The 24,011-nt window shown below is 44.1% G+C and overlaps 1 protein-coding gene across 4 annotated transcripts in view; it reads left to right on the top strand.

Annotated features, from left to right (window-relative positions):
• Nucleotides 1-271: 271 nt before the first annotated feature.
• The window catches only part of LOC118090539 (enoyl-CoA delta isomerase 2), a 40,009-nt gene continuing 16,269 nt past the window's right edge, over nt 272-24,011 (top strand). Inside the window, exons 1-3 of one of the 4 annotated variants that reach the window (XM_035126392.2) lie at nt 272-412; nt 18,117-18,282; nt 20,374-20,472. In XM_035126392.2, coding sequence (XP_034982283.1) covers nt 18,175-18,282; nt 20,374-20,472 — 207 coding nt within the window. In that variant the 5' untranslated portion in view covers nt 272-412; nt 18,117-18,174. Of the gene's footprint in view, nt 526-18,116; nt 18,283-20,373; nt 20,473-24,011 lie in introns of all 4 variants that reach the window. The other 3 variants (XM_035126393.2, XM_035126390.2, XM_035126391.2) reach the window with 3 other exon arrangements.

Here is a 24,011-nt window from a genome sequence, read left to right on the forward strand (position 1 = left end):
CCTAAGCCATAGCTTGTTTAACTTATACGCAAATCCGGCACTGTTTGGGATATATAAATGTAATAATGATGATGATGTAATAATTAATAAAACCAGCCCGGCTACAGAACTCGCGGGAAACTTGCCCCACTACTTTGCTTATTTGTTTCTAATAAACCAGCGCGGAAGCATTTCCCCTCGGAAACCTCGCCGCTTCCTCCTCTCTGGGGAAAGTCGCGCCACCGCGCGGCCAGGCCTCCGCCCGCCTTCCCCCTGCACGGCTCCTCCCGGGATGATCCTCTGCGCGGCGGCGGCTCCTCCTCCCCGCCTCGGCCCGGCCCGGCCCGGCCTGCTTCGTGGGCCGAGCGAGCCTCCCTGAAGTGGCGGGTGGGGGCGGAGAACCGGTTCCCTCTGCGCTCTCTCATTGGCCAAGGTAGGAGCTCTCCCGCTTCCTCTCCGCCCCGGCTCTTTTTCCTCCCGAGCGATGCTCAGCGGCGCTGCCGCCCTCCAGCGCCTGACGCGGGGCCTGCTGCTCCGCGGGGTTAGGTGAGAGCGGCTCGTCCCGGTCGGTGGGGCGCGAGTGTGTTATAAGCCTGTGGGTCTTGTGGTGTTTGCAGCTCTTCCTTCCTTGCCAGGCCAAGCCGGTGAAACGCCGCCTCGCCGCGTTTGCAGGATGAGAACCCACAGGCGTGCCCTTGGCGAGTCCTTGCAAGGGATTTGGTTGCGACACCCCGCCAACCTGCTGGCGAAGCTGAGCGGAGGGAGAGCTGCCCTAGGCCGTCACCTAGCTCCGTGTTGCCTGCACCGGCTGGCAGCGGCTCTCCAGACGTTTCATGATGTTTATATGCGCGCTGGAAGCCACCCAGAGTAGCTGGAATGGGCGGGGTAGAAGTAATTTATTATTATTATTATTATTATTATTATTATTATTATTATTATTATTATTATTATTAAGACTATAGGGTCTCCCTCGCAGCTCTCTGCTGGAGAGGCCAGGGATTGAACCTAGAACCTCATGCATGCAAGGAAATGCAACAAGAAGTCTGCCAACACATGGCGATGCCAGGGATCAAGTGTGTCTAGAAATAAGGGACATCCTGTGGTGTTGAAGACCTGATTTATTACGATTGTTTTGTTTTGCTCATTTATTCGTCTACTTTAAATATATACTCTTATGAAACTATTAGGGACGTGGGTGGCAATGTGGGTTAAACCACAGAGCCTAGGGCTTGCTGATCAGAAGGTCAGCAGTTCGAATCCCCACGACGGGATAAGCTCCTGTTGCTCAGTCCCAGCTCCTGCCAACCTAGCAGTTTGAAAGCACGTCAAAGTACAAGTAGATAAATAGGTACCGCTACAGTGGGAAGGTAAACGGCATTTCCGTGTGCTACTCTGGTTCGCCAGAAGTGGCTTAGTCATGCTGGCCACATGACCTGGAAGCTGTACGCCAGCTCCCTCTGCCAATAACGCGAGATGAGCGCCGCAACCCCAGAGTTGGTCACGACTGGATGTGGGGGGCTCCTTGCGACACCTAGCACCTGGAGTAAAACTATGTTGTCATGGGGCGTTGGGGAACATTGGGTTTGAAGGGCAGCCCCTCAATGCATTGGAGGCAGCAGTGTGCTCTCGCTCATGTTGTGCTCGCTGGTTTCCTACAGGTATCCTGTTGGCCCCTGTGAGAACGGAATGGGCTGTTGGCCTCGTCCAGGGTCAAAATTAGGCTTTATTTCACCCTGGTCAAAGACCACGTTTGGCACCCACCCACGCCATGCACATTTGTGGACACACACGCACAGGCTGAGAGCTTCAATGGCGCCCCTCTGGAGGCTCCACCCAAGTCAAAACAGAAATGGCCATACACCCCTGTAGCTCCGGCTCTTTCTCATCCAGCAGGTTCTTCTTACAGTCTTACGAAATAAGCGCCGAGTGTGTTTCACCCCCATTAAGTAACTCCCAGATGTTAAGTTGGGAGCCATAGAGCAAGCAGAAGTAATTGGGGAGTTGTTCTGCTTCTGTTTGTTTCAAATCCCTATATGACATGAGAGGCCTTCCCACTTTGCAGGGTTTCTTGCGAATTGCTGAGGCGGGATTTGTGTGCTTGCTGAGCATCTTGCCCAGGTCAGGGTGACCTAGTGATTAAATTTCAGAGGTCTGATCGTTGCTGGGATACTTTGCAGATTAAAAATTCTACAGGTGTTGTCAGCGATAACAGTAAGTGAATGCCTCTGATTTTGGCTCCTGTGCAAAACCTATCGCCTAGCAAGTTTTAATTTGAAGAACTGCTATGTACAGCTTGATATATTCCCCTCAGTGCTATAGGGCTTACTGTGTGTGTTTGATAGCTGCCTATTAAGTATTATTTGTAATGTAAGTAGTGGTGTGAAATGCAGCTCCCTTATCCCATATGTCCTTACTATTTTCATTTTATATTCATCAGTTTTTTAAAAAATAGCCTTTGGAGAATGTCTGTTGCTTCCTATATGACAGTGGTCCTATTTTAAAAGAGTTGAATGGCAGCATCACAGTATGGTTATGTTCATACCTGGTGCTGTCAAGTGTGTGGATGGGATGTCATTGCCAATGAAAAACACCTACAGGGCTTTAGCACAACACATAGTTATTTTTATTTCTGTTTAAATGGATATGTCTGCCCTCTCCTTTTTCTGATGCTTAAATCAATTTTAACATCACACCAAAAAATATTATAATACAAAGAATAAAACAGTTCAAATATGCAACATGAAATCCTTTTAAAAGCAACAACTGCAGAGATCACAAGTAAAAGCAACCGCTGCAGGCAAAAGCCTGATGGAGTGAAAATATATTTACCATGTTTTTAATCTGCAATTGTCAAGTGGTTTACATAATTACATAGAGGTTTTTGCAAGAGTAACTGCAAAAAAACCCCACAAAAAACACACCCTACTACTACTAATATGGATGAATAAGTCTATACGATGGGTGTCCATTTTGTATTGTTTTTAAATTTCATATTCTCCAAAATCTTGGAAATTCACATGTCATCATTGACATGCATGTAGGAGCTTGGCTTTGAAGAAATCTATCTGCAACAGGGTATGATATTTGGGGTGGGGGTGGGGTTTGCAGGCAAAAAACACAACTCCACTGTTAATTTTTCAAAAAGTATCCTGCATTGCAGTTGAGCAGAAGTTAAGAGTCTGTAATAGATTAACCTGGGATTAAATGGTATGTGCTTCCCTAACCTTGGTAGTGGAACATCCATGTGTAGCTTGAACGTTTGTTGGAATGTGAGCCAGGGGAGATGAGCCTACATTAGAGTATCAACTGATTTCCATGGGTGGACCAACACTTTTCTGGGGCTGTAATTCCAGCATTTCTTCTCGTAATATATTGTCATCCTATCAGTGCAAATAAGGCATTTTAGGATGCTTCAGCTACACCCACTTTCTTTCGTGATTAGCTTGAGTTTTTCACGATTTGCTGTGTTGTTTTCCATACCGGTAGCTGTAAGCGTCACCCAGCAAGTAGTACAGAGAACCCTGCTGTTTACGTGATTAGTTACTCCGAGATGAAAGAGAGGTGAATCATTCATGAGCAGCTGATCTTGCCAGGAAATGATGATTCCCCAGCAAAACCCACTTCAACTTCTGATTGACTTCTTTACTGCGCCAAAAAAATAGTAATCAAAAATCAAAATCAGATTCAAGTAAGCAATTCAGATTGTTGAATGTGGTAGAGTAATATGGGATAGTATGAACATGTAAGAGGGAAGGATGCTTCAGATGTAAAGTTAGCACCAGTTCAGTCCGCGTTAAATATAACATATTTTCAGGACTGTTAAGCGGTATGTGTTGGGCTGCTACTATTTCTTTATTATTTGTTGTTATTGGGTTTACACTGTGTTTTTGTAACCCACCAAGGCAGTGTACAACAAATCAAAAACAAAACAGCACAAACACATTAAAATCAACAGTAAAGCATAATAAAAACAACATTAAACAAGCAACACCGTTAGGAAATTTTAAAGGCCAAATGAAAATATGTGACTTGGCACCTTTTCTAAAAGCAGAGATAGATGCAGGGGTTCTCAAACCTTTTTCTCTGAGCCACACTTTCAGAATAAAAATTTGCTCGTGCCTCACTGATTTTTTTTAAATTGATAACAAATACATTGGTGGGAAAAGAAGCAACTCCCGGCAGTGCTTGATTTATAACATAGAATACAATTCCTTTATGCTCATATCATGAGACATCCAGAAAGTATAAAACAATGCAGCTACATAAAAGCATGAATTCCTCCCAAAATTTAATTACAAACAAGCATCTCGCATATTACCTTAAATATGTATATAAACTCAATGAGAAGTGTGAGCTTGCTTTTGCCGGCTAATCTCATTTACGGTATATTAGGTCTAATTTGAGATGAACTCTCAGCTCCTCATCCATCACAGAGAATTATTTCTCTTTTCTGATCTTTCATATTTGTTGAAGTTGAAAACCCCATGGAGAACTGTAGAAGAATAGCCAATGCTATTCTCCAGCACTCTGTTCAAGTGGTGATTTTGGATCACAACTAGGATTGTCCTCGGTATCACTTGATGCTCTTGCTCTCATTTTGTAAAGATATCTATCCATATTCTGCAAAATAAATAAATAAAAAACTACACTATACAATTCTCTACTACACTGAAATGTTTAAATGAGGGTTTCCCAACCTTGGATCTCCAGCTGTTTTTGGACTACAGTGCCCATCCCTAGCAGGACCAGTGGTTAGGGATGATGGGAATTGTAGTCCAAAAACAGCTGGAGACCCAAGGTTGGGAACTGGTTTAAATGTTTATTTGATTGTCCTTGAACAGGCACCCCCAAACTTTGGCCCTCCAGATGTTTTGGACTACAATCCCCATCATCCCTGACCACTGGTCCTCTTAGCTAGGGATCATGGGAGCTGTAGGCCAAAACATCTGGAGGACCGCAGTTTGGGGATGCCTGTCCTTGAATCTTCCCGCCACACTTGCCATCCTCCCTTGCCACACCAGTGTGGCACGCCACACCCTTTGAGAACCACTGTTCTATTTCACATTTGGAGTGACAGGAGAGGGCAGCCCTCTGCAGGTGGTGGCATCCTCAAAAGAGCCTCTTCTGCAGATCTTAGTAACTGGACAGGTTGCATCATATTTCTAAGGCAACCCGAGCCTTTGACCTACGGTATCACCCCCTAGCTCCTCAATGTCTTCTAGAAACCAAGTCACAGATTCCTTGTAGTAACATCATGCGTTGTCCGTGATTGTAGTCTTTTGACTAATTTCAAAGTTATTTTAAGCTACGAATTCAGGGCTTGATTATGGCAAGGAGACCTACAGATGTTTCAGAAAAATAAGTAATTGCAGGGTTCAGTGTTCCAAATCACAATGCACAAACAGGTTTTTTAGCATATAATTTATTTTTAAGCTTTAACAAAGAGGGAAAAGAAGAAAAATTATAGACTTGGGGTCATGGAGCACACAGCCTTAAAATTACCCATTTCTCACTGCCAAGAACTTGAGGCTGGCATTGCGCAAGAACCTTTTTGTGCACTACCGCTGTAAAAGTTGCTTAAGCTGACACATTTACTGTGCATTTAATTTCACATGTTCACAAACACGCATCAGTGCAAACAGTAAAAGGAATGTTGGGGAAAATCTTCAGTCTACACAAGTGTGTATATAGCAGTAGCCTGATAACCACCCCCCTCGTCTTTAAACTGGAAACAGGGGCATACTTAGGGGTTGGTCAAGCTGGCCCCCACCAAGAGTGCAGGCCCGGGGTGAGGAAAAATTGCACCTCTGCTTGGCACCCCTGGGCCAGTTGCAAGGCTTTCCCGTGGCGGTGGAGGGCGTGTGTGAGTGTGCACATGTGTGCAAGTATACGGCCAGGCTGTTCCCCAGTCCAGATGGCTGTAGCCGCGAAGAGGCAGGCACTGGCCAGGGCATGTGAATCCACTTTGTCTCTCTCTCCTTCCAGGTTTGGCCCCTTCCAGGTTTGGCCAGATGTCATGGCTGTACAGTATTAGCCAAGTGTCATGGACTGGCTAGATGCAGAGGGATGGTGGGAGGCACCAGCTGGGGAACCCCCAGGAGAAGAAGGCTCAGAGCCAGGGGACTGATGGTGGGATGACGAGTGGTCAGAGGCAGACATGGGTGTAGCCAGGATTTTTGTTAGGCGGGGGCAGCCAAAGCTGTTGAGCCGCTGTCCTGCACTGATGTGACGTGAACTAGGTACTGATTTTCTGCAAGATCTTGCGAGATCTCATCAAAGTCTTGCAAGATGTCAAGGAGAGCAAAATTATCTCGTGAGATGTGGGGCAGATCTTTCAAGTGCATTCAGGGATCCTGAACTCACAGCTGTCAGCTCTCGGAAGGAGAGCCGGCAAGGACCCACAGCCCAGGTGGGACCCGCTGGCTCGGGGAGGAGATGTGTGATTCCTCAGCTGGAGCAGGCTCAGGACAGGGGAGGCTCACATGCTTCGTCAAGCCCAGAAGGTATAAAAGGAAAGGTGTCCTGGCCAGGCCTGTGTCCTGGCCCCAGCCTGCCAGGCCAGCTGCTGGGCTGAGGGTTGCTGATCTATTTGCATGGGGCCTCTGCCAGGCTTGGCCCACCTGTCTGTCAGCTGCAGCTACCAGTGATGGGCAAGATGCCTAGGCAGGAGCTGCCTTTGCCCAAGGGCTGGGAGGAACCTAGTGACTACAGCGGCAAAGTCTACATCGACCACGCCACCAAAACCACCAGCTGGGTTAGCCCGCAGGACAGGTGAGGAAGGACGGCCGGGAGGAGAGGTGAGGCGGCTGAACTCCCCTGGGCCAGGAGACTTGGGGTGAAGCATGTAGTTTCAAAGGGCTCCATCTTGTCCCTCCTCCAGTTATGCTCAGTGGCACACAAAGACGGGGAGAGGGGATGTGATTGTGAGAGAGTGAGAAGAAGGGGAATCTGATGGACAGTGAGGGACATGAGGATTGGGGCAGCGTGTGAATTTGGGCCAGGGCTCAACTGTTTTCAGTGCCTGGTCTGTACCCTGGAAGATTCAAAACTGCAGTAGACCCTCTGGGCATGTGCAGAGTGCCTTCCCCTTGGCCCTTAAGCAGCTATAGATTTTGTGCACACACAGTGGGGATCGTTGGCCCCTGCCCACTGGAGAATAGCATTTTTTCCCCCTGGGGGAGGCGCAGATACAGCTCCTTGCCAAGGGGGCACAAGGGACCCTAGGTATGCCTTTGACTGGAAAAGGCCACTTTCGGAGAATCCTTTGCCTGTTACTTCTCTGGTTCAAATCACCTCCTTCTGAGGCAGCTTCTCCTGTTAATGAAGAGCCATCAGGCTACCATTGCATATAACAGATAGTTTGGCCTTAAGCCGTTCCACATTTAAATGTGAGTTAAAATTAACTAGTATGTGGTGTTCCCGCATACTTTCCTGTTCCCAGTACTGTAAGTATCCCCTCCTGCCTATCTTCCTAACTGTAGAGAACCGCGAAAGTTGTTTTCTAGCCTTCTAAAATAGCAATGAGAGACACAAACCCATTGATCTAATCATGAATATCTGCCCTCCCTGACTGAGCTAATTGGAAGGTTCTGCTGTAGGGACTGTAGTAGCCGTGTTGCACTGAACTGCTTGAAGGTTGAACTAATGAGTTTAGTGCTCATTTAGAATGTGGCACATGCAATCCATCTAGGAGGAGAACAACGTTTCCAATGCTAAATGTAGCACTAAGAGCTCAGTGTGAATACAGATAAAGTGGCATGCAACATCTTTTGCAAAGGGAAGGAACACTTTAAGAACACTTTTTTGCAAAGAAGATGTGCTGCATGATTCATGAGCTATCGAATGCTGGGTTTTAGACGGTCTCTTCTTGAGCAAGTGCTATTTATTCCATGGGAGAATATTCAGGACTGTAGACTACTACCCAGATCCTGAATGTTTCTGGTAGTTACATCTCCTTAGAATTCCACTATAGAGTAATTTCATAGTTACATCATACTTTTGTGCAACAATTAAAAAGTTCTGTCTTTTGAACATCATTGGTGATGCTGCAAGGATTAGGATCTGCCCATAAGACCGCATACAGGTTCATGGTGGAATTTTGAGAGCAGCCAGATGCAAAATTACAGTATGTAGAAGAGGGAATTTCAGCAGGTGTAACTTGCGTGACAAGGGCGTCTGGCCACCCTAGTGACAATGTGCTCAGTTTGTTTAAGGTGCTTGTGCGACCCAGAATTATTGATCTTAAATGTAATAGAAAAGCATTGTCCTTTCAGTATTGCACTCAGCTGGAGATACCGCTTAAAAGTGTTGGGCTTCAACTGGTGGATAGTGATCCATAGGTGAACTGCACCATAGAATGGCCGCCATTTATTTACTATGTTGCCATGTGCGCTGACTTGCCTGTGTGATTGTGGCAGCCTGGGCTGCGTGATATCAACATGCCCTGCATGCGTGCCCTGTGGCATGCACACATGATGTTAGCACGCCCCACACCGTGCACGCATGCCATGGGACATGATGATGTCACTCGCGCATGCTGCAGGGAATGCTGATGTTGTGCGGACACCCCCCCCCCAATTTGGCAACCCTTTTTGTTGGTTTGGTCTCTTAAAAACAAAAAAGAAGGCGGGAAGGATCAGATGCAAAGGATGCCGTTCAAACTCCTGGTATGTAACAGTGATAAAAAGGTGCACTCAATGCAACCACCATGCAGCTGTTAAGAGGAACAGCCTGCGGTTCTAATACTTGTACAATAGAGGTGATTGCATCAGGTACAGACTTCATTAGCCTTGTATGGCAGGCTACACCTGCTGAAATTCCTTCTTTAATACAAAGGTGAAGGAGCTCTGCGGAAGATTGACATATACTGTAAGTAAGCTAAATTCAGTCCCTAGTGCCCAAACTGCAATAAGGGTTGAAGATTAATGACTTAAAAGGCAGTAAGTCCAATTGAGTTCAGTGCAGGTCTGTAGGTCTCTGCTTGCTTGTTCTCCCCCTGCCCCTTTCTAGGGTGCTTCTTCTGTTTTGCCTCTTCCTATCTCGGTTGGTTGGTGTGTGTGTATCTCAGAGTCTGTCTTTTTGGGTCTTCCTCCCTTTTTACCTCCTGGAGCCACTGTAAACAATTTGTGGCTACATACACGGAGAAATCTGCATTAAATGCTGTATGGAAGTTACAAACTTAAGGATGTGAAGGAAAATGTAGAATATGTAATCGGCATAGGTTGTGATGATTTTTAGATGTGAAAATGTACAATAATGCCTTCTGAGCTGCTGTGTGGACATCCTGTTCCTTTGGTTCTACAAGATTTTTTTTTTTAATTGCCTTATTTGTAAGATTGGGGAATTCAAACCACCTTGCAATTTGAAAATCCTTCCCATGCTTTTGGAATGGGAAAGAAGAAAGTATGTGTATATCTCCACCCACACCCATCCTGGGTTAATGGAGAGTGCAGTAGAAACCTGCTTTTAGTATGGATTTGAGAACGATCGTGCTCTTGATTGTAAAAAACAAACAAAAAACTTTTATTAAAAAACAACAACCCCCACTGCGAATCAGTGGTTTTGAGTGCCTTTCAGGGACTTTGGATCCATTCTATAAACAGGGAGCTGTATAGTCTTCAAATAAATAACTCACAAATGGTTCTGTTGAACTGAGTTAGCCTGCTTCAGGTCTCGTGGCTTGAAGACTGCAGTTTTACGAGAGCTCATCTTGAAGACGGTAGCAGTGGGTGATCCGAGAATACAATTGCTAGGGGAAAAAACTAATGGACTGTGTAGTGTTATACTAGAACTAGCAGGTAAATGGGGTCTTTACTGTTTCATTTGTTAGAGCTGAAAGAGTTTCTTAAGGATTAGATTTGTTGGGGGAATTGAGCTGTTTGTTTTCAATGGGAATCCAAAATTGCTCTTTCAAGAGCACTAAGCATCTGTTTTGTCAATATTTGGGGCTGTAAGAGTGAAACTTATGTACCTCACTTGAAAATGCAGGGTTCACAATCACCATTTACTCTTACGCCATGTAGTTTCTATGCTAATGATTTTCAAACTTGCTATCCTCAGGGAGCCCTTCGCACGAGAACATTTCTGCCTCAGAACTTTTTGTCTCTGTAGGTGATTCTGGGGAATGTCACAGAATGCACACAAAGGCTACATTCAAGAGCTTTGTAACTCCATGTTAGTTAAGGGTGTCTGTGGCTGGACGGTTATTTGCCCAGTGCCTAGCACACTTTGCAGTGAGGGTTGTCAGTCAGTCACTATCTTACTAAGTCGACAATAAAACCACGTCTTTTCAGGTAACCAATACTTGGGATCTGAAAAACCAGGAAACTTCCAAGTTTTGTCCTGGCTCTACCCCCAGATTGCCAAGTTCTTTACAAACTCTTCCTGGCCTGGTACCGTAGTGGCTCCCGTACCCTGCAAAGAGACTGTATTTTTTAAAAATAAGAAGTTGGTGTATTATTCTGTAATTTTCAAGCCTGTGTGGTTGTAGTGCCTAGAATGCCAGGCACCGGAGACCACAGTTCAAATGCCCAATGGGCTTGAAACTCACTGAGTGACCTTGGGCCAGTCATCAGCAGTCAACCTAATCCTAGAATCATAGAATTGTACAGTTGGAAGGGACCTGAGGGCCATCTAGTCCAACCCCCTGCAATGCAGGAATCTTGGCTAAAGCATCCATGACAGATGGCCATCTGCTGCTTAAAACCCTCTGGAGAGGCCACCACCACTCGAGACCATTGCACTGTTGAACAGTTCTTACTGTCTACCCCACAATCCTACCTCACAAGGGTGTTGCTAAGATAATATTGAGAATGGGAGAACCATATATGCCACCTTGAGCTCCTTGGGAGGAAAGTTGGAATGCAAATGTAATAAGTAACTTCCACGATTTCGGAAGTTAAAAAAAAGAACCTGAATCTGAAATGCCTTTCCTTGTTTTAATTTACCAGTTGGCTTCAGCTAGGGGTGATTAAAGGTTTATGCTTTCTCATTCTTACTCTCACTAAATACTAATTATTCCTTAGACTCTTTGTAGTCATTGCATCCTCTTAAATTAAAATAGTTTAGACAGATGTGGTGGACGAGAAAGATAATTAGAAGAGGATGCGGGGAGAGGGGAGATGACGTCCAAGGTTCTGGAAGCAAATATAAGAAATCTTGTACTTTGCCTTTTTTCATCTCCAAGGGCAGGACTGCTGCTGAAGAGAAGGTGCGTGCCAGAACTCGTTATTTCTATGCTTCCTAATTGCAGAGAGAGAGAGAGAGAGAGAGAGAGAGAGAGAGAGAGAGAGAGAGAGAGAGAGAGAAATAGCCAAAACAAGATGACTGTATACCAACTAATTGATTATTAAAGTATTATCTTTTTAATATAAAAGCCTTCCCTAACAAAAGCTTGACACTGTGGAACTCAGGCCTGAGGAAAGATCATTAAAAGGATAAAAGAGAATCTGCTTTTCTGCTTCAGAATATATTGACAAGATTGTCTAGCGGGCATGCTATTCATTTGATAGGATTATCCGTAATAGGATTATGAACCATGAGATCTAGCTGTGAATTTATCCTGGAAAAAGAAGAACAAGAAGTGTTTCCCTTCCTGAAAAAGACGATCTGCTGAAATTATGCTTTGCAGCCAAATACGCCAAGGGAATGGTCATCACACAAACCTTTCACTTGTTTATTTTTATTTCACACTCCTACATAGGTTTGCATTCATGAACACCAGCTTCAACAGAAGTGGAAAACTGTAACTGTTGCTTGAAATATTGATCATGCACAATGGAAATAGATGCAGAGATGGAGATTTCCTGTCTTTGTACGGCAACAAGTCCATTGCAATGCAACTCCCACTTTCGTCTTGTAAGGATTTCCTGGAAGTTGAAGAAGGGTTGTTGGTTGGCATCCGTCTGCCTTGGGAAACAATGGAAGAATGCACTTTTTGGGAAGAAAGATATGCACATGCCCTGTATCTCCCCCGCTTTGATCAGCTGCCTAGCTGATACTTTAGGGTGGCGCACAGGGAGTTGTAATCTGAACTCACTGTCCCTGTTGGAAGAGCTTTGAGAAGGTTCCGTGAAGGTGCCTACCAGTATGGACCTTTTTGCTCTCCCTGCATGAACTTAGATCATCTCCTTCCAGCAGCAGAGGACATCTCTTCACTGCTCCACTGGACCAAGTTCCAGCCACCTACTGGAGAGAGATTGTGGGTAAAGGAAACATAGCCAGCTGCATCCTGTTTTGTTCATTGCACATACCACCATACCACGATAGTCCTCTAGATTTTGTGGTATTGCTTTCCTTCCAGCTAGCATAACCCAATAATTTTTCCGCTGTAGGCTCTGTGCAGAATTGTGATTGATTTTTCCATACTTCATGGGCAGCGGGTAATAGTGATTTGTTTACGTTTACAGCCCATGGTGTTCTGTCTACATCAGTGGGCATATCATAGTTGTGTAGTAGGTGGGAAAAGGACACCATTTTAAAATCAGTTTTTTTAAAAAAAAAAACCTTTAAAGCTTCTATCTTAGTCCCACTGTCCTACCGGTAGAAGTAAGCCCCACTGAACTCAGTGGGACTTAATTTTTTGTAGATATTCAAAACAGTGCACTGTAAATTTTGCACAAGAGCGCTTCATTTAATCGCTATAGTGTGACGATAAAAAAGGCAAAATTAAAAGATTGGTTAAAAGATAAACGTAAAGCAGTGCTGACAGGTAACTGATAGTGCAAGCAAGCTGAAGTTGGTGCATGGCAGTACTAGCTTTGCATACCTTGTGGTTCATAGATCACTGCACAAATCAACACCACACCTTCTTAATAAGATTGGAAAATAGCACCAAGGCAGTCTATGCTTATAGAGATTGTACTATATACGATGTTCCATTCTTAAGAAAGAATGAGTAAAAGGTGGGTTTCCTGCAGTCTGAAAATATGCAGAAGAACCATCAGAAAACTGAATCAAAACAGTCTGATAATAAATAAATAAATAAATAAATAAATAATTTATACCCTGCCCATCTGGCTGGGTTTCCCTGGCCACTCTGGATGGCTTCCAACAAAATATTAAAAATACATTAAAACATCAGTCATTAAAAAATTCCCTAAACAGGGTTGCCTTCAGATGTCTTTTAAAAGTCAGATATTTGTTTATTTCCTTCACATCTGATGGGAGGCCTTCCACAGGGCAGGTGCCATCACCGAGAAGGCCCTCTGCCTGGTTCCCTGTAACTTTGCTTCTTGCAGTAAGGGAACCGCCAGGAGGCCCTTGGTGCTGGACCTCAGTGTCTGGGCTGGACGATGGGGGTGGAGATGCTCCTTCAGGTATACAGGACCGAGGCCATTTAGGGCTTTAAAGGTCAGCACCAACACTTTGAATTGTGCTTGGAAACGTACTGGGAGTCAATGTATGTGCCTTGTAAAAAGCAAGTGAAGAAAGTGTGGTTCAAGGGCGTACCCACCACGGGGCAAGTTAGGGCAGCTGCCCTACTCTAGAAGCAGGGCTGGTGGGCAGAGGCGGAGCACAGCCCGGCGGAGCGCGAGTTCGCCATTCCCGCCGCGCCGCACCCTCCCTCCAGCTCCCCGGCGTGCCCTCAGGCAAGGCCAAGCGCGGCGGGGAACCAGGGAGCGCGGCGCGGTGGGCGGGAATGCCGAACTCGCGCTCCGCTGGGCTGGGCTCCGCCTCCGCCCACCAGCCCTGCTTCTAGGGAGGGGCACAGCCCGGCGGAGCACGAGTTCGCCGTTCCCGCCCGCCGCGCTGTGCCCTCCCTCCAGCTCCCCGTCGCGCCCTCTGGCAAGGCCAAGCGCGGCGGGGAACCAGAGAGCGCGGCGGGCAGGAACGCTGAACTCGCGCTCCGCTGGGCTAGGCTCCACCTCCGCCCACCAGCCCTGCTTCTGGGGAGGGGCACAGCCCGGCGGAGTGCGAGTTCGCCGTTCCCGCCCACTTTGTGGCCCCTCCCCTTCCGTGCCTTGGCCCCTCCCCTTGCCCCCCCCTAGTTTTGATCCTGGGTACGCCCATGGTGTGGTTATTCAGAGTAAATGCCTAGTGCGGAAGCGGCACTACATGAGCTGAAGACTTGCACATGCTCGGCCTGTGGGTTTGCATTTCTTAGTGCAGAAAGTATTGATCTGGAAGATTCTCTGTGTGAAAGAAACAAGCAGAAGGTTCATGATGTTTGGGTCATTCCTTCAGAGAAGCTGAGTACAGCTGGCTTAAACTGGTTCTGTTATCTCTTCTGTTAAGGTCATGCTGACTATTATAAGAGTAGAAAATCCCCTGTGTTGCAAAATAGAAAGCTCTGAAAAACAACAAGCAACACGTCGGCTAATATACTGACAATATTTATAACATTATATTGTTTCAAAATTCATAAACAGAAGACATATAATATGTGCACGAAGTCACAAATAATAAGAATTAAATAAATGTTCCAAGAACAGGAATGTAGGAGTAGTCAGTCACTATCAAAGATCATTGAGATGGAGGCAAAATGCCTTTCCACAGTCAATACCCTACAAATAACGATAATAGGGTTCTCCGACTATTAAAGAGGCCTGAAGGAGCCTGGGTTTCACTTTCTATCTCTCTTTTCTTCTGCTGTGGTGTTCTGTATATTGTTGTTGTTGTTGTTTAGTCGTTTAGTCGTGTCCGACTCTTCGTGACCCCATGGACCATAGCATGCCAGGCACTCCTGTCTTGCACTGCCTCCCGCAGTTTGGTCAAACTCATGTTTGTAGCTTCGAGAACACTGTCCAACCATCTCGTCCTCTGTCGTCCCCTTCTCCTAGTGCCCTCAATCTTTCCCAACATCAGGGTCTTTTCCAAGGCTTCTTCTCTTCTCATGAGGTGGCCAAAGTATTGGAGCCTCAGCTTCACGATCTGTCCTTCCAGGGAGCACTCGGGGCTGATTTCCTTCAGAATGGATAGGTTTGATCTTCTAGCAGTCCATGGGACTCTCAAGAGTCTCCTCCAGCACCATAATTCAAAAGCATCAATTCTTCGGCGATCAGCCTTCTTTATGGTCCAGCTCTCACTTCCATACATCACTACTGGGAAAACCATAGCTTTAACTATATGGACCTTTGTCGGCAAGGTGATGTCTCTGCTTTTTAAGATGCTGTCTAGGTTTGTCATTGCTTTTCTCCCAAGAAGCAGGCGTCTTTTAATTTCGTGACTGCTGTCACCATCTGCAGTGATCAAGGAGCCCAAGAAAGTAAAATCTCTCACTGCCTCCATTTCTTCCCCTTCTATTTGCCAGGAGGTGATGGGACCAGTGGCCATGATCTTGGTTTTTTTGATGTTGAGCTTCAGACCATATTTTGCGCTCTCCTCTTTCACCCTCATTAAAAGGTTCTTTAATTCCTCCTCGCTTTCTGCCATCAAGGTTGTGTCATCTGCATATCTGAGGTTGTTGATATTTCTTCCGGCAATCTTAATTCCGGCTTGGGATTCATCTAGTCCAGCCTTTCGCATGATGAATTCTGCATATAAGTTAAATAAGCAGGGAGACAATATACAACCTTGTCGTACTCCTTTCCCAATTTTGAACCAATCAGTTGTTCCATATCCAGTTCTAACTGTATCTTCTTGTCCCACATAGAGATTTCTCAGGAGACAGATGACAGGAGACAGATGAGGTGATCAGGCACTCCCATTTCTTTAAGAACTTGCCATAGTTTGCTGTGGTCGACACAGTCAAAGGCTTTTGCATAGTCAATGAAGCAGAAGTAGACGTTTTTCTGGAACTCTCTAGCTTTCTCCATAATCCAGCGCATGTTTGCTATTTGGTCTCTGGTTCCTCTGCCCTTTCGAAATCCAGCTTGCACTTCTGGGAGTTCTCGGTCCACATACTGCCTAAGCCTGCCTTGTAGAATTTTAAGCATAACCTTGCTAGCGTGTGAAATGAGCACAATTGTGCGGTAGTTGGAGCATTATTTGGCACTGCCCTTCTTTGGAATTGGGATGTAGACTGATCTTCTCCAATCCTCTGGCCATTGCTGAGTTTTCCAAACTTGCTGGCATATTGGGTGTAGCACCTTAACAGCATCATCTTTTAAAATTTTAAATAGTTCAGCTGGAATATCATCACTTCCACTGGCCTTGTTATTAGCAGTGCTTTCTAAGGCCCATTTGACTTCACTCTCCAAGATGTCTGGCTCAAGGTCAGCAACCACACTACCTGGGGTGTACGAGACCTCCATATCTTTCTGGTATAATTCCTCTGTGTATTCTTGCCACCTCTTCTTGATGTCTTCTGCTTCTGTTAGGTCCTTACCACTTTTGTCCTTGATTATGGTAATCTTTGTATGAAATGTTCCTTTCATATTCAGAAAGGGACAGCAAGGGCGAGATGGTTGGACAGTGTTCTTGAAGCTACGAACATGAGTTTGACCAAACTGCGGGAGGCAGTGGAAGACAGGAGTGCCTGGCATGCTATGGTCCATGGGGTCACGAAGAGTCGGACACGACTAAACAACAACAAGACCATGCTTGGCTATTGTGTGCAAAACTTTTGGAAAGTCCCCTTTAACCTGCTCAACATTGCCCTGTGTGACTTGGCACAGTTGCTTAAGAGAACAGCCAGCTTTGATGCAAAGCATGGGCTTCAGTCTTAAAGCACACTTACCAGGGAGTAAGCCTCGTTGAAGACTGAGTGAACGTGCGTAGGTTTGCCTTTATAGTGCTTTCTTTTCAAATAAGATCCTAGCTGTATAGGATCTTAAGCTATTTCGATGATAAATTCTGTAAGCAGGGACTGGCTATCATGCACATAATTACACTCTCTTGCAATTTCCCCAGCAGTTTCCCCGGCTAAGCAATCACTCCTGCTGTGCAGGTTTTTTTTGAAATCTCTGTATTGGATTAAGGCCTTTAGTAGCCTTTTAGAAAATTGCTTTGATTCTGCCTGGCATCGTGGAAGGTCAATAGTCTCTTGATAAGACTATATCCCCCTTGGGGAATGGGGATAGCGGGGGTTTTTTTTGTGTTAAATGTTCTCTTCAGGGAGAGGTCATCATCCTGCTGTTAGGTCCCTGGTAGAAGTACCTTCTAAAAACCAAGGATGTCTTTATTTATTAATTAGGGATTAACTGCCAAATAGAAGCTTGTTGTGTTATATGGAGATAAACCGAATTATTTTAAAGCCATTACTACAGTGCCTAATGAGGTAAATAAGGCTAACTGCCCAGAATTATAATGAAGTGGCCTGAGAGCCAGGATAATAAAGAACACGTGTCTATGATAGTTGAAAAGGGGAATGCTTTTAATCTTGCCAAGAGTACAATTTTTAGGACGTGGCTTTAAAAAAAAAAGGTTTCACTTGCTACTAATCGATGCACCTCTATAGTTCTGACATTCTCCATGCATTCATTTTGGGAAGATTTCGATGGGACAGAGTTTCTTGGCGTTCTTGCTGTAGTACTTAGAAGGCCAAGTGTTGAACGGAAATACTTAAAACAATGGTGTCTCCCCTGCTTCCCTCACCCGATTCAGTCAGTGTTTCAATCCAAATTACGAGCAAACATACCACTGCAATTTGGTGACGAGACAGGGCTTAGCGCAGAAGCAAACTAGGCACATGAGGAAAGGATTGGGACCCCTAGAGCTCTAGATGATGTCAGATTCCAACTTCCATCAACCCCAACCAGTGTGGACCAGTGGTCCTTGATAGTAGGAATTCTTGGAGGCCACATATTCCTCATGTGTGAAATGTGAGTGGGGCAGCGTAGGAAGAAGAAAAACCCTTGAAAGCAAAACAAACTCCAGCTAGACTGCTTACTGTATTTTTTTGGAGGGGTGTGTGTGGAATTCCTACTTGAACGACATCCCTTTCGTATACATCCCTTTCGTATACGTTTTGTTCCTTTTTGCTAGCGTCCCAACAAAATCCACGAGTTAATGTTTACACAGAAGACTGGCTTACATAATCTTGTCCAAAGGTTAATTGGACCGCAGGTTTCGCCTTGATTTTCCAATTTTTTTGTTGTTGTTGTTGGTACTTATTAACTGGTCTTGTATTTGACGGCTTTTGAACACTTGACGAGTAAGTAACTTAAGCGTTGATTTTACGATCCACTGAAGATTTGAATGCAGCATCTGAATTGATTTTATTTCCTTTCTCTCTCTACCCCCCCTCCCTCCCCCAGCAGTCCAGTGTACGGCCTTCATTTCCCTGTGCTACAATTACACACTACTAAATCTACCATGAAGTTCAGCCAAGAAGACTTTGAAAAGGCCAAAGAGCAGCTGAAGCTTTTGAAGACAGAGCCAGGCGACCAAGTCAAGCTGAATATTTATGCATTGTTTAAACAGGTAGCTCTGTCCGTTTTCAGTCTGTAAAATCAATATAGCTGCATTGGAGAAAAGATTGTTGCAACAGTTTGGCTAAGCCAGTCTGCAGTTTCAGCCAAGGGGTTACTTAAAAATGCACAGTCCATTGCACAAAGTGTGCTTTTCTTTTAAAAACTGCCTAATTTATCAAGATGAAGCAAGCTTTTCCTAGTTGCTCTCTTGAGTTTTTCTTAAACCCCGCTTGTACCTCTGGACTCCACAATCATATGTAACAATCATAGAATCACAGAGTTGGAAGAGACCACAAGGGCCATCCAGTCCAACCCCCTGCCAAGCAGAAAACACCATCAAAGCATTCTTGACATATGCCTGTAACAAGAGAACTCATTCAATGGGTACTGCTTCCTCGCACAGGAAAAGTCCCATAGATGTTGGAAATGATAGTATATTAATGTGTTAGTTGTGTATATTTGGTTATGGGGGAGGAGTCCCTGGAATTCTTACTATGAACCCCTGTTGACATCTTTGGATCTGGTCCTTCTCTGCTTACCTCATGTTATGAGGCAGAGTAATTCAACAGCCAGGGAGAGAGGCCTTTGTTGCACTTTCCCTATGAACTCCCTATGGAAGACACAACTATCTCCATTTTGGCCTTCCAAAGGACTGCGAGACCTGCATATATTGCAGGTGACTTTTAAGAGGCTTTGATGAGGCTGTGCTCCAAACTGCATAGAAGAGCAGAGAAATTTTAATTGCAGTAGTGGGTGTATCAAGTGGAATTAAGACTCCAGAATTTGTTGCGTGCCTTTTGTTGATTTCAGCAGAATGTATACTATAGGGTGTATTTGATTTAAATAAAATTGATTTAAATCACTATTAAATAACAATTTAAATAACAACAACAACAACAATTTATTATTTATACCCCGCCCGTTCTGGCTGGGTTTCCCCAGCCACTCTGGGCAGCTTCCAACAGAAAAATAAAATACAGTAATCTATTAAAGATTAAAAGCCTCCCTAAACAGGGCTGCCTTCAGATGTCTTCTAAAAATTTGGTAGCTGTTTTTCTCTTTGACATCTGATGGGCGCCACTACCGAGAAGGCCCTCTGCCTGGTTTCCTGCAACTTGGCTTCTCGCAATGAGGGAACCGCCAGAAGGCCCTTGGTGCTGGATCTCAGTGTCCAGGTAGAACGATGGGGGTGGAGACGCTCCTTCAGGTATACTGGACTAGTCATTAAGACTTGATTTAAATCTTTTTTTTTTTTACAGAAAGACTCATTCTTGCTGGTATAATTTTAATATTTAAAACCAGATAAAGGTTTCAATTTTGGAATATTATTATTTTGCAATAATAAATTTTCAGAGTCGTTTTTGCAGTTATATCAAAAATTACTGATTTGGTTATACTATTAGAAATACATAGATAATTATGAAATTATTGTTAAGTTTAATCAGTTAACTGTTTATATTTGGGCAACTTTTCTGCTGTACTTGGAAGGAGAAAAATAATCATTAGTAACAATTTAAACAATTTATTTAAGTAGAACAATAACATTATAGCACATGTATCCATGTTTGTTAACTGATGTGGTTAAACGGTTTTTTAAAAAAACTTAGACTGAGTTAATGAAGCATCGAGTTCACATGCTCCCTCTTCCTTCTCCTTCTCCTGCGTGACCAAGAGGAGGACATCGGGAGAGCTCAGTTTCTCTTAAAAATAATCTCTTGCTTAACATTAGATTCAAACCAGGGAGCAACAAACTCTGGTAAGTTTCATAACAAGCACACTTCAAACCATAGGTTGTGAAGCTGGCTGTTAAACATATCAAAAATTGTTTTGAACCAGTACCCCCTGGTTGGTATGCAACAGTAAGTTGAGGTTTATTAAAAATTAAATGAAACTGCTGGAGTCATTGGCCTGGCCACATGGGAATAGGGGGCACATCAGCCCAACAATTTTGCTTGGGCTCAGTCAGGCTAGTCTGCCATGGTTTAACATTATGTGTGAGCCAACCCATTGAATCCATGTGAGTGAGTCCATTCTTTTTCATTGGCTAATCAGTGTAAACTTACTTGAATGGTTAGATTTTCTTTCTTTCTTCTTCACGTAGGCCACTGAGGGCCCCTGCAAAGCTCCCAAACCAGGTGTGCTAGACTTTGTCAAAAAGGCCAAATGGGATGCATGGCGATCACTTGGCAATTTGCCACAGGTGAGTAATATGATACGAAGTGCAAATTTATTTTATTCGGCCTTTGTCTTATTTGTACACCATCTTACAAAAATACAAGTTCTTCCCAGGGCAGTTCACATAATATATATCAAATTCCAAGCTGGAATTAAGAGTGCCGGAAGAAATATCAGCAACCTCAGATGTGCTGATGACACAACCTTGATGGCAGAAAGTGAGAAGGAATTAAAGAACCTTTTAATGGAGGTGAAAGAGGAGAGCGCAAAATATGGTCTGAAGCTCAACATCAAAAAAACTAAGATTATGGCCACTGGTCCCATCACCTCCTGGCAAACAGAAGGAGAAGAAATGGAGGCAGAGAGAGATTTTACTTTCTTGGGTTCCATGATCACTGCAGATGGTGACAGCAGTCAGGAAATTAAAAGATGCCTGCTTCTTGGGAGAGAAGCAATGACAAACCTAGACAGCATCTTAAAAAGCAGAGACATCACCTTGCCAACAAAGGTCCGTATAGTTAAAGCTATGGTTTTCCCAGAAGTGATGTATGGAAGTGAGAGCTGGACCATAAAGAAGGATGCTTTTGAATTATGGTGCTGGAGGAGACTCTTGAGAGTCCCATGGACTGCAAGAAGATCAAACTTATCCATTCTGAAGGAAATCAGCCCTGAGTGCTCACTGGAAGGACAGATCCTGAAGCTGAGGCTCCAATACTTTGGCCACCTCATGAGAAGAGAAGACTCCCTGGGAAAGACCCTGATGTTGAGAAAGATTGAGGGCACTAGGAGAAGGGGACGACAGAGGACGAGAAGCTTGGACTCCACCATGTCCAACCAACCACCAACATGTCTGACCAAACGCAAGGAGGCAGTGGAAGACAGGAGTGCCTGGCGTGCTCTGGTCCATGGGGTTACAAAGTGTCGGACACAACTAAATGACTAAACAACAACAAAGGGTCACACACTGTCCACCCACACCCCCCACTCCAGGGAACATCCAGGGCAGAATCAGTTTTGGGTGGGGCTAATGTTTCATTAGGGTTTTTCGTGAAAGAAGAATGAGATCCTGTGTCTCCTTCCTACCTACCTCCCATCTGAAAGCAGGAGGGTTCAATCTTGCGGGGTGCTGCTGCTTGCCTGCACTTCCCCTGTGGGGAACATGCTGGTGAAGCAAGACCCCTGCAGCCTTTCTGCCCAATGTCCTGCATTGCTCTGAGCCGCCCAACCTGGGGCTGTCTCAACCCTGCTTGGCCCAAACCCTCATACCCACAAAATTGGTCTGGTTTGGGCTTCAGCTGAATCTGGTGCACAGCCCTGGCATCAAAGTACAACATTAAAATGCAGTAAATATTTTATTTAATTTTTAAAAAATCATTTTTTAATTTTTAAAAAATCATTTCAGGGTACCCCAATCCAATATTATTAGATAATCTTATAGATTACCAGTGCAATGTGCTTTTTGCAATGTTCATGTGCACTCATTCTGGACTGTCCTGATGAGAGACGCATGGGATTTGCAGGTGCCAGAAGTAATGCTCAACACAGTACTACTGTTGTATCTCCATGAGATATTACACCTTTTGCACAGAGGGGTATGCAGAAGGGATTGTATTCAGTTCTTCAAAGGCTTCTTTGTTAACTGTGTGTAATTAAAAGTAAAAATTCTGCTCCAAGAAAGAAGAATTATGTAAATAATTACATACTTTTTGTGTTAATTTATTGTGGAAAGAGCAATGCAGGGCACAGGTGTTCCTCCCCTGACCCCTAGAAATTTTGCTGAACAGTGTGGGAAATACCATTGCTGGTTCCATTTTAAGGGTTTGCCCACATGTCCAGAGCTGGATTTACGTATAAACTAACAAGCTATAGCTTAGGGCTCCACTCTTTTGGGGCGCCCCAAAAAAATTAAAGAAAAAAAACCTGGATGTACATTTCCAGAATATAAGATAAAAACAAACAAAATAAAATCTACATGCAGCAACAGTGTTTTGTGTTGTGTAGGCTCCTATGATGTAAGTCATGGGCCCCGCCTGCTAGCCTGCTCCCTAAAATATCACTGGTTTGCTCATTTCTATATATAGGGTGCCTACATTCTGAATGGACTGGTTGCATGGCAACATGTGCAAATGGCTTTATGAGGTCCATAAATTACCGTATAGCATATATTCAACCCAAGAAACAGCGACAATTTGTTGTTGACAAAGGACAGCTGGACATATAAAGGACCCCATTACCTTCAGTAGCTTAGGGCCTCATCAAACCTAAATCCACATGTCCTCTTGTCCCACGCCTAGAAACCCTGTGTCCAAGCAGTTTTCCACTTGACTTGTGCTTTCCCTAGGAAACTCCACTCTTTAGCGCGAAATCAAAACCAATGGCAGTCCACGGAAAACCTGATTGTCATTTGTTCCCATTCAGTGCTGAAGATTGGGTTTCTCTGGGGGAAATGGAGGCGCTGATAAGCCCTAAATTGCAAAGGGGTTGTAAAGGAACTGTTACATAAAAGGGGAAAAAAATAATGTCCTTTCCTTGGGTTATATTTGGTTTCATCAGGTAGAAATCTATAAAAGCGTGACTTCTTCCAAGGTGTGTTTATTATGGTAAAATGACCCCCTTTGAATCATGTGCCTTTTCACTTGGCATTGAAGGGTTATGGAGAGAGAAGTCATTTTGAACTGAGAAGTGGCTGTAACAATACCAGTGGGAGTTCCTTTGTGTTCTCTCCTGTATATTTACATGCACAGATGCTTAGCTCTCATTGAAGGTTCTTCTAAAAATAAGTCATGCAGAGGCTCCCCAGGTAAAGCCAGAGTTTAATTTATAAAGGGACTTCGATAGGAAAGTTACCAGTAGAGACTAAAAAAGGATTTTGCCATGCCATTGTAGTCTCTTGTTCTGTGTGATCAAAAGCACTTAGAAGCTTTCAAAATACCTGAGCTCTCCCATTGATACAAAATGAATTATTGCATTTAGATCTCTTTAGTTTTAAAGTTGCATCCTATATAATGACTGTCACATAACAAATTTACCTTCATTCAGCTTCAAGCAAGACACTTCGCATCATGGCAAGTTATTGGAAGGAGTCAGACAATCTGCTCATTGCTCAATTAACAGACAAATTGAGGGGGAATACAAAACAATCGTTTGCTAAAAAATGGGAAATGTTTAAAAGGTACATACAAGAAAATAATAATGATGATGCAATCTCCATGGCAGCATTAGAATGACTAGTGTATAACGTAAATCTATAATACATAAGAAATGACGGTATGACTGGATTTCTGGTGTACAAAAGAGACAGTAAGAATACGATGAGAAAAGTATGTACATTAACTATACACTCCGGGCAGTGATGGGAGGTCAATATTTCTGATTTAATAAGTTAGGCTCGATTACGGTTATTTGATGAAAATTGTTTTGTATATTGTTTTGTATATATTTGACTTAACGCAACTCACACAGGAAGAACGAAACAACAAGCATGTATCCTTAAAATGTATCAAATGTTTAATATTGTATAATACTGTTAGTAACAAGACTGTATAAGAAATACTACAATAAAGG

This window comes from Zootoca vivipara, chromosome 8 (assembly GCF_963506605.1).
Source record: "Zootoca vivipara chromosome 8, rZooViv1.1, whole genome shotgun sequence".
Lineage (NCBI taxonomy): Eukaryota > Metazoa > Chordata > Lepidosauria > Squamata > Lacertidae > Zootoca > Zootoca vivipara.